At 36.2% G+C, this 11,660-nt stretch overlaps 1 protein-coding gene across 3 annotated transcripts in view; it reads left to right on the top strand.

Moving 5' to 3' along the window:
- The window catches only part of ATE1 (arginyltransferase 1), a 182,397-nt gene extending 170,937 nt beyond the window's left edge, over positions 1-11,460 (top strand). For all 3 annotated transcript variants that reach the window (XM_077823002.1, XM_077823001.1, XM_077823000.1), the window contains one exon: positions 8,025-11,460. In XM_077823002.1, the coding sequence (XP_077679128.1) occupies positions 8,025-8,203 (179 nt within the window). In that variant the 3' untranslated portion in view covers positions 8,204-11,460. The remainder of the gene's footprint in view (positions 1-8,024) is intronic.
- The last annotated feature ends 200 nt before the right edge of the window (positions 11,461-11,660 follow it).

Genomic DNA, 11,660 nt, shown 5'->3' on the forward strand with positions numbered 1-11,660 from the left:
AGTTGAAGAAACACTGCTTTAAACCGTGATGATCAAATAAAGGCTGCTCTCTCCATACACCGCCACTCCCTCTAAAGTCCCTACCAGCTGCCATATTGCGGAAAGTACATCAGTACTACCCTAGAGCGAGATTGCTTTTTGGAGAACCGACTATTGTTATTGTTAAGTGATCACTCAATGTTTGCTGTGTAGCAAGTAAAGGCCCTCACTTCAGTATCCGAGTCGGCTGTCTCAACATTTCTCATACCTTTTGACTAGAGAATGAGTATCCAGGCCAGGAAATCTAATCAATATCTCTTCTAGCAAGACAGAATACTAACCACAGGGCCTCTGGGCCAGCCCTACTGCTGGTTTCTTTTTCATTGATATTTGTCAAGCCATTAGTCCATAATGACAGCTAGATATTACAAATCAGCAAATGATTTAAAAATATCACCTGGTAGCCTTCTCTTTGACTTGTGTGGTTCTTGTTCATGTATGAGATTTCAATAACTTTTTAAAAACAAGGAAATCCGCAGACAAAAACTGTACACCAGGTGTTAAGGTTGCAAGTGCGTACCAGTAATTTAAGGGTAAAAACCATTACAAGGGTGTTATGATTATCCCCAAAACAAGTATTCCCAGGAAATTAAGAGTTAAAGTTAAACTTAAAGAAATTCAAACATATTAAGATATAGAAATGGATGGCTAAGGCACCCAAACCTTCACTCTGCCCTGACACACTGGGGTGGCGGGGGAGGGGTGTGTATGTGTGTGCACAATCCCAGTATCTATAAAATTAATTTACTCTAACCTGGAATAATCACCAACACTAAAATGCACTGATCATAGTTTTATAGGTATTGAATGACTTCAGCTTTAACTGGTCTACAGTGAAATGTGTAGAAATCTCTTTTGAAATCTAGTGGTTTTAGCATCCTAATTTAATGATGATAGTTTTTTGCATGGCAGCTAGGATTGTGTGGTAAATAGGAGACATAAATAAAGTGTATGTAATTCAGCTGTGTCAAGCAATTTTGGTTTAAAAAATAAAAATCAGCAGATGACTAGTAAGTAAATGACTTTGAGTGTGTGAAAAAACGTGGAGAGGACAAATATGTTTTTAAATTAACTTTATTCAACAAAATTTCCGTATGAACTTTTAGCTTAGAGATTTTAGTGCTTGATCGACAGCATATTATTTCTTGGAAGCCGAACCATAGCAATTTTCCCAACTTTTGCTGAGCTTTCAGAAATATTTCCATTCATGCTCTGTAAATTGTTCTGGATAAATTACTTGAAAGAAGAAAAGAGAACTTAAGATCAGTGTATCCTGTTAAAAAGTTAGTTGATATGCACTTTGCTATAAAATTACCCATTTTTATTCAAAGTGTTTCAAAGTCTGTTTCCCATTTGGAGAAGAAGTTTTAAATTGATTTATTCTGTACTCTGGCATAAGCCTCCAGAAAATTGTTGCAAATCAATATGAAAACATGTGAGAGACTAAATCATTGGATAATACTTCTGTTAAAGTTTGCCAACCTGAAGTAGAAGCATAAACCAGTTTGGGTTTCTTTAGACCAGATCCATAACTTGGGTAGCCAAAAAGTTTCATATTGTGTTGTACTGAGGCTTTTAAAGCTGTGTATATTTTTGGAGCTATCCTTCCACCGGTAACTCGGAGCCTCAACTTTTTGCATGGACAACCACAATTGGCTCTAGGTTCAGAAAATCAAAAGCACCCTCATCCTCTGTAGTGTTGAATATTTAAATCCTTTGCCTTTTTCAATATGTAACTAAAGTCCAGATTCTGCTGTGTAGCTGTATAGAGCCATAAAGTAATCTGAGTCTGATCCTCTACTTTCTATGAGTATTTATTTTTCTCGATTTCCCTGGTATGTACTATACAGGAAGGATAGACATGGGTGTTAAAGGTAGGGGAGTAGCACTGGACACGAAACATTCCGTAATGAAATAATTCTGAGTAAAGAGAACCTGCGTGTATACAATTCCCAAGTCATAATAATACAACTCTATTAGCGGGTTTACCCATAAGAGAAAGATGTTGTGTATGTAGTTTTGGGGGAGATCTAACATCTAACTAAATCTAATAAAAGCAGTAACAATGGGTGACTTCACCCTAACCGACGTGCATATAAAGTTAGGGTTAGTGCTAGGGGTGGTAGGGTTTGGGTATTTCATCAGAATAAAGTTGGAGGACTGGTATTTTTGAAACCTAAAATTATTTCTTGGACCAGTTAGTTCTAGAGCATACAAGTGATGATCAACTTCCAATTTGTATTAAATAACACACTGGAGTTGGTTGAAGAAATAACTATGTACAGTCAAGCCATAAGGTAATAGTGACCACAAAATAATTAAATTCAACCTTTTCAGGAACCAAAAAGTAGCACTGTGGCATTCTAGTTTAAAAAGGGGAACTTTAAAAAAATAAATAAATAAATAAAATAAGGAAACTATTCAAAAAGAGCCTAAAGTCAAAAGTGAGGAAATGAAATTCTTAGGCTCAGCATGGAGGCTGCTTAAACATACCAGAATTGAGTCGCAGAAAATATACATACCCCTAACCAAAGAAAGGGAAAGGAAAGGAATAAAATGATATTGTTAAATGACAGAGTCCAAGAATCAGAGGGGTAGCCGTGTAAGTCTGTATCCACAAAAACGAGGAGTCTGGTGGCACCTTAAAGACTTAACAGATTTGAGTTAAACAGGTATTCTTAAAAAAGCAAAAAACAAAAAAGGAGAGAAATCCAGACCAACTGACAACAATAGAAAGCAAAATGAACTATGACAAAATTAATGTAAGATGAAAATTAGAAAAGCCAAGGGAGATTTTGAGAGAGAATTAGCTGAAGACAAAAAAAAAATTTTTTAAATACATCCGAAGCGGGAAGCGTGCAAGAGATTCAGTGAGTCTGTGTACAGCTAGGCAGTAAAAGGAGAAATGGAAGAGGATGTAAACATAGCAAAGTAGCTGAATGGTTACTGAATGGTTGTTGTGGCCTTCGTGGCAGAAATAATTACCCAAAATCAGTGATTCTCATCCCGGGGTCTGGGGATCCCTGGGGTGGTCATGAGCAGATTTCAGGGGGTCCTCCAAGCATGGCCAGTGTTTGACTAGCGGGGCTCATGGCAGAAAGCCAAAGCCCCACCAAATGGGGCTGAAGTCCGTGGCCCTGAGTCCTGCCATCCTGGGCTGAATCCGAAGTCTGACCAATGTGGGGGCCCCTGGCAGTTGCCCTGTCCTAACACCAGCCCTGGCTTTTATATGCAGAAAACCAGTTACCGTGGCACAGGTAGACCGTGGAATTTTTATAGCATGTTGGGAGGGGCCTCAGAAAGAAAAAGATTGAGAACCCCTTGTCCTAAATCTCATCTTTTTAGGTAATAAGGATAAAGCATTGCCAGAGACTGAGGTATCGAAAGAGGAAGTGTTGAGATAATTTTAGAAAATAGTAACAAATCCTCAGGACTAGATGTCATTGATTCAAATAGGCATAAGAGATAGAATTGAGAAAAAGAGCATTTAGGGTGAATTTCAAAATAAATTTCTTGACAGTGAGGTGTATGATGTAGTCTTCCCAAGATATGCGTAGAAACTCTCTTCTGCAGGACATTAAAAACTGGCCTTGTGGGGAGGGGGAGAGACTAGGAAATACACTGTAAATAATCTTGAATGGTCCCGAGGGTGGACTGGTTGATCATGTCTTTTCTGCCTCCAACATCTATAATGTTAGGAGCCTTTTGAGACTGAAGAATAAAGCGCACAAAATTGAGGGGAGAAACAGAGGTCATTGGGTGGTTCATGAGAATATACTGTGAGAAAGTATGGGAGAAAAAGCATCTTCTGATTTTTATTTTATTTTATTTTTTTTAATTATAACAGCTTCTCCAATGCGTAAAGTTGCTGAGCTGCCCTTTCTACTTCAGCTGTGTCTGGCACATAGTAACCCATGAGAAAATTAGGGAGGGAAAATAGGAAAACACTAGTTAAAACTATTTTAATAAGACACAGAAGCAAGATTAGTTGTTGGGCTTTTTTCCTGCTTTTAAAAAAACACTGTTTCATTTACATTAATATACTACGGATTTCATTCCAAGCTGATATGATAGCGGCATCCTGTTTTGCACCTATGTCACAACAGCACAGTTACACAGAGAAGGAACATTGGTACTCATATTTTCAAAAGTACAATTAATTGTCTTTAATGTGTGCTTAATATTCAGATTGAGCAGCAGATTTCTGATTTTTATGTTTGTCAGGTTATTTCTTCTTTAAACAATACCAGAGCCCAGTCTGTTTTTATTTTCCATTAAATCCTCTGGAAGCCATCCTACTTAAGGTAGGATGGCTTCCAAAGAATTTAAATGAATAAAGTGAATACTTTTCCTATGCTCTTATGATTTTGGCACTAGAACAGTAGCAACTGGAAGCTGACTAAATTGTTTCTTATGGATTTGGTATTGTGGTGACAGAACTTCTTATTCACCCTTTATAAAAGCTTAACAGTGTACCTGAGATTAGTTTAGTGATGACTTAAAAGTGCAAGTAAAAGCCTTTCTTTTTCAGATGCAGTTTGAATCATATTTATTTAGTCATTTAAGTACTTTCACAGCAGGTTCTTTTTGTCCCATAACTTTATTCTTTTATGGGGTTGATAAATTATAGTCACAAAAGAAAGATAATCTCTCTGGTGTTTAAAAGAACACCTATGGGAAGGATTTTATCATTCTGGTCTTTGTGTAACATCTGTAAGAATCATGAATGGGCATTGAATAAGTGTAAAACATATACATGATCACTAAAAGCATAAGTTAGGGGACTATGCATATCTGAGTTTAACATATTACCCCTTAAGACAGTTTTTACATGCACATACACACAGTCTCTGAAGTTGTGTTGATGCTGAACTCAGGATGATTCTTCCTTCAGCAATATTCAGGATAGTTGGAAGTTTCCCTGTCTGCCCTGTAAGGGTGCATTTTTCTGAAGACTTATAAAATGGTGCCACTGTCCAAGCTGGGATTGGTCTACTGCATGGTTCTCCCCCATAAAATACTTGCCCACAGCTATGCTAAAATCGTGGTAGCAATAAGTATGTTGCATGGTCTGATTCCAAAGAGGACAATGCACTAAGATCTGATGTAGTGAGTAAAAGTGAGCTAAGCATATAAAAACACACATTCAACAGCCCAAACAAAGTTCAACTAAGCCAGTGGAGACTGTGGAGAAGTTGAAGGTGCAGGAGCTTTAGTTACTGTAATACATACAATCTAGGGCAAGGAGCAATACAAGCCAAAAGATTCATTTGCCCACAATATCTGGTTTCAGTTTTAAATAGAAGTAATAAATATCAACAAGTAAGTAAAGAACAGCCGTGAAAGTGCTCTCTTCAGACAAATTATGAAGACTAGTTTTGGCACTGGTCCAGTTCAGGTTGCAATACTTGGCCTAAAGGTGTAGTAAGTACAAACTTTTGTCTCCCATTTAAGAAGTTAAAATAACGTTAATTGTGTCACCTTTTGAGGCTGAACTTGCAAATTTTGTTCTCTGTGAACTTTCACAAAGAATGAGAATAGTATAGAGGAGTGGGAAGAATGGTAGAAAAACAAATCCATTAGGATACCAGAAAGGTATTGGCTACACATCAAAAAGCCTAATGGATTTCAAAGAGGGAGAAAAAGCCAAAACAAAGGGTTTTTTACTTCAGAGTTTATCTAAAGCAAGTGCCAGCAATAATTAGTGGAGAAGCATATCTTAGCATGTACTATTCAGATTTTCTTCTTTCACATCACTCTTTCCTACTCAAGAAGAACATTGTACCTGTATGTAAGGAATCACAACAGATAAAAGTAATGAAGTCATTGTGAACTGGATGAATCTCTATTTTATGTATTAATATCCGAATTCAAGCAATCAGCAGAAAAATTATGATTCTGCAAGCTTCAGTGGTGACTTTTCAAAGGAAAAACATTGTTAGTGACTTCTTTTGTTTCTTTGTAATGCATAAAGGCAGCCTGAAAGGGATTTTAAAACTTTTTTTTTTATAGTGAGGGTCACGTTTTAATAGACATTCTCATGAACAGCCTCCCATTCCCCATCACATACGCCCATCTCCCCTCTCTTTCATGATAACTCAGCCTACCTGTGGCAGCTACAGAGGTTGCTTACATGGAAAAATAGTTAATACATTTATTGCATTTTTTTAACCTTTCGTGTAATTTAGGTGTTGGAAACAAGGCAAACAACACCATGTAATTAGCCAGCTCTTCAAAGACCATCAGCAGGTACTCCAAAGACATCCGTGTGGCAATACCTGGACTAAATAATGCAGCATGAAAAATTTGTCTAGTTTACTTTACTTGTAGTCTGTTCAGGTCTATTCTATTAACTGCTTGCAAAGAATTTCAGATGCACTTTGGAAAACCCGTTAGGAAAATATCGGCTTCAATTTTGGAAGGCTCTGTTTTTTCCTCTTTTTAATTAAAACTGTTTACCCATAAAGTAACTATTAGAATTATTAGGATTTCCACATTGGTGGTTTGATTGAATCAGCAGAAGACATCATCCCAGTTGTTTATAATTCATAATGCAAAGGGAAATGGTGTAGAATGGACTCCAGCAAGATTCATTTGAGGAGTCTTAAATCTATGGGAAATAGATTGTTTTTACGTTGGGGTGGCAGCTTTAATTGTAAAGAAGCACAATTTTTAGACACAAGTAAATTTGAAATGTTAGAAATTTTGAAAATATATACATGGATCATGAAATGGCTTTATACCTCCCCATAAGAACTTTGTAGCCAAAGCATCTTCTGAGCCCGCAAAAATATGTGGTACTCTTCGCATAGCTTATGTCCTATTTACTGGCATTGTAATGAATGTCTTTTTGCTCTGTTTTCACTTAGCATTCTAATAGTTTTACTTTCCAAAAGGAGCTTTTAAACTGATTTTTATATTAATGGCCATGTAAACCTAGTGTTCAGCAAAGTCAGTGTTTTCTTTAAACAACACTTTGTAAAAATCTTATTAATGTAGCATGCAGCTGCTTCAGGCAGTATGGCTAGTTGTTCTCTTACTTAAGTAAAAACTTTGTTTCCCAGTTACTCTAGAACCATTTTGCCTGGGATGTAAACACCTACACAAATGAGAATTCAGCGATAGCAGCAACAACTGGATGCAAACAAATGAAGTTTTAACTTATTCAGCACAATACTCTTGCATGGTGCTTGTTAGAATAAATCAGAGTGGTATTGTACATTAGGTTAATAAATTGCAACTATGGATGAGGCTTGCTGCCTGTCTGGGTCCTGAAAGCCTAGGGAAATTGGTCAGGCCAATGCTGTCAACCCTGTTGTTGGGTCTGCAGGACTATGGTATCAGACTGGGAAGGGTTAAGTAATACACAACACATGCTGGACCTCATTTCACTACTGGACCCAGCAGATGGGTATTCATGGAAGAGTGCAAGAGAGACTAGGAGTTGGTTGGGGATAAAGCTGTACTCAGTTTGGGAAGAAATTTTGTCATTTATACCCCAAAAAGGATTATGTGGGCACCTTTCTCTGCCAGCGAACCAGGGATCCCATGCTATAGCAATAACATTTGGAAACAGTGTAGTTGTCAAAAACAACACTGCTTTATGGCAACTGTAGGAAGTCCATTTTGGTCAATGATATTGGAAAATAGTTTCAAATACAGTATTGCTTCTGGCATGGATCTCCACTGAACACAAATTTCAATATAGCTTTTTATGTGTGTTAGAAACAGCATACCTAACCGCTTCAGGTGGGTAGATGCGTGATTTATTTTCACTCATCATGGATACATGTTTTCAACTTATGATTTACATTACTCCACAACCCATGCATATAGATCAGCTCGAAACAAAGTTATCTTATTCTTTAGTACTAAAGAGAGCACATAGGTACATTACCTTTTCTTAATCAAAGAAAATAAGGTGAGGAAATGCATACTAACAAGGACAATATGTTTATTAATTTGAGTTTTATTTCTTTTTGCAGTTGATGAAGGTTGTATTAAAGAACTGGGCCGAGTTCGGGTTCTTCACAAGAGAACTGTAATGCCTTACAGTGTGTATAAGAAAAGACGGAAGGGGCCAAGTGATGAAACCAGCGTTCAGCAGTATGCAAGTTTGGTGGGACAGACATGTTCAGAAAGGATGTTGTTGTTTAGAAGTTGAAGAGTTATTAAATGGCACTTCTACGCCACTGTATTTTATTGCACTGTTGATGAATGATACATAATACAGTTCTGTATGCCTACTAAAATAGAGCAGTATGAAATATAGGTATCTGCAGTAGGCTATTGTGAATACATGGTAGTATACTTACAAGCAAAATCTATTAACATTTCAAATGATTTTCAGCAAGGCTTCAGCAATATGTAGAGTGTCTTAGTTAAACTTGCTTGCATGAATTTTTTAAAATTAGGTACTTTTGGCCTTTCTTTGCATTCTGAATACCTTAAAGTACCCAAGTGAACTGAATAACAATTTTTTTTTCTGTAGAGGCAAAGGTTAACCATAACTCTTCCCTAGATGAACGATACATCTATTAGAAAATCTCTCATATGGCTCCCTAGAAATCTGTGATAAAAATTGTGGAAGTTGTAATGAAATGTGTATAACTCTTAGGTTTGTACATGAACTATTGCAAGAGACTTGAAGTGTGCAATTACTTAATATAGAATGCTGCACTATTATATCATACAATTTATTACCATGTAATGTAAATATATAGAGGGGGCTCATAATTTCATAGGAACCATTTTGTTGTTTTTAAATAATGTGTATTACAGTGACGGAGATCACACTGAACTTGGAAATTAGGTTCATTTCTCCATGAAAAGGGCAACAAAGTTTTGGAAAGCTTTCTTCCCCTTTAGAAATAAAACTGAGAGTAGTTTCGTTATAAAATTACCAAAGAGATACAGCTAAGTGGTACAGTGGGTAAATATGCTAGCCTTATACTTTTGCTGAAAACAGTTCATATCCAGATGTGGATCACATGTGTAAATGAGCTTGGTAGTTAGCTCATACTCATGTGTACATATTACAAAACCATGCTCAAAAAACACCCAGGCCTTGACGTGAGGTACCACTGCTATTCCGCACTGAGGTTCATTTGAAGAATTGTGTGGGGAAGCTTGCACAGCACTTGCCTGTTCTGTACGCCTTATAGGTAGCAGTGTTAGCATCCCTGGCTTTCATTTACACTGCAGCCACTCATCGGATGACACATTTAATTTTTTTTGAATAAATATTTGTACTAGTTAGAAATTCAAGAGGTTCTGTTGCTTTGTTATAAGCACTATATTATCTCATATTTGAATATTATGTGTGCTCTTTTGCATCTTTGTGTCAGTATCTGCTGATAGAAGCCAGTTCTTATATAGTTCATCAATAGATTGCAATATCATAAAACTCCACACATTTGAAGTTTTGTTACTGTTTTTGCTAAAAGGAATCAGTACTTAAACTGAATCAGTTTGAAGTTACATATTAGCCTTTCAAGAAAGTGATTCCTTTGTTGGAAAAAAAAAATCTTTAGGTGCTTACATTCTAATGTGCATTACCTGTGGACTTAAAAACCATCTTCAATCCTTTAGGAACCTTTTTTAATTTTAAATAGTAGCCATGTACAAACATTGGCCCTATGATAATTAATTGGAAATGAAACAAGAATAACTAATTGAGGTCCAAGCAATGCAATTCAAGCAGACATTTTTCTTCCCTTCTACTCCCCAATTTATGATCATCATAGTATTGGTTTCAAATACAAGTCTAAGAACATTTTTGAGAACTCTTTCGTATTTTACTCGACATGGTTATTGCATTGGTCTAGTCAAAGTCAAGTGGCAATAAAGAAATGATATGGGTGTTAGCATCACATCTAAAGTATGATGGTCAACCAGTTAGAATTCAGAGGTAGTTTCCATATGCTGTAATTCACATAGTTTATCCATGATTCAACTGATGGTATTTTCACAGAAGAAATACCTACAGTCTTGTTTTTCAATGTGGCCTACACAGTTGATTTCTTTCTAAAGAGGAAATACTCTTCCTAAACTGTGTTAATGCTTCTTTGAATGATGCACAGTGACACCACAAATTACAATATAACCTTTATAACACTTTCTACCTACAAACTATATTGAAATGTAGTAATATCCAAAAATAACTTGTAATGTAATCTACGTTTATACAAATTGATCAGAAAGGCAGGAGCTCCCAGTGGTTTTGGTATTAAAATGCAATACTATGGATGGTAGGCTTCAGACTTACCAGGTTTATTTTGGTTCGTGGACACTTACGCATTTCATACTAAGCCACTTAATTGTCTGAGGTTATTCTTTTGAAGAGCAGAGCTCTTGCTGTGCACTCAATTAATGGAGGCACAGAAGGGTACAGAGATGATGCTCAAACTTAGGATAGGCTTTTCAGAAGCACTCAGTGTTGGCCTAGCTCTACTCCCTTTGAATTCATTAGTTAAAACTTGCATTGATTTCAAAGAGAGCAGAGCTAGGGTAATTGAGTGCTTTTGGAAATCCCAGCCTTAATGCCTCACAGAGATGTATTAGTTTGTTGTTTTTATTAAAGAATGTTACAATTCTTGGGAAGATGCTTTGACCAGATGTACAATTAAAGAAAAATGGGATATTTAAACAATTGAAATTTGAGGACCGTCAGGTTTGATGTTGCCCTATTTAGTTTGACAAGAGAATGTACTTGTCCATTTCCTAGATGAACATTGAATAGGTGTTGCCACACTCTCTGAATTTCATTTCAATTGCAATGCTACAGCTATGTGGACTTTCTGTTAAACTTGACCACTTAGTTCATCCAATCTAAAAGGCTGAGATCTGACTTGTTTTTTCTTTTCTGTTATTTCAAAGGAGATTATTAATACAGTATTTGTCAGCACTGCTCACTCTACTGTTGTTTTGGAAATGGTACAAAATACCTAAGGTGAAATCCTGGCCCCATTGAAGTCAATGGGAGTTTTGTGGTGGACTTCAATGGAGCTGGGATTTCACAGCTAGTCATTTTGAATTTAGTATAATGTCATGTCATTGAGAACTACTGTAATTAGAAGTTGTGAGTTTAGGAAAAAATATTTTATACATTACTTTTTTTCCAGTGTCAGTAAAAGCTGGAAAGTATAAATCCCCAATCGCTAGGTTGACTTTATTAAAATCTGTGTGGTTTCTAAATGAACAGAAAAAAAGTCAAGAAAATGCAAAATGATGTCAAATACTAATAGAATATTTAATTTTAATTAAAATTAGCTGGGAAGCATATTAATTTCCAACATAAACAGACTTCAGCAAATATAAAGGAAAGACTTGCCTGCATGTTGAGTTTATTGTATTTGTAAGTGCTTTTCAGCCAGTCTGCTTGACATTTTAATACAAAAAATAAAGTGATTTCCTGTTTGCTGTGAATGCTTATAAATAATTAGTAGCTATATGATTGTGGTCTTCAGTGTTTCTGTTTCTGAACAACCAAGACAATTGTTTCCTAATGTGTATAGCAAAGACACAGAAGTCAAAGGACAACATTGATTAGGTGGCACACGTATCAACTCAAATGCAGCTTTTCTTTGAAACTATTCATTTTTGTCCTAACTAGTAAAATT

This window comes from Eretmochelys imbricata, chromosome 7, assembly GCF_965152235.1.
Source record: "Eretmochelys imbricata isolate rEreImb1 chromosome 7, rEreImb1.hap1, whole genome shotgun sequence".
Lineage (NCBI taxonomy): Eukaryota > Metazoa > Chordata > Testudines > Cheloniidae > Eretmochelys > Eretmochelys imbricata.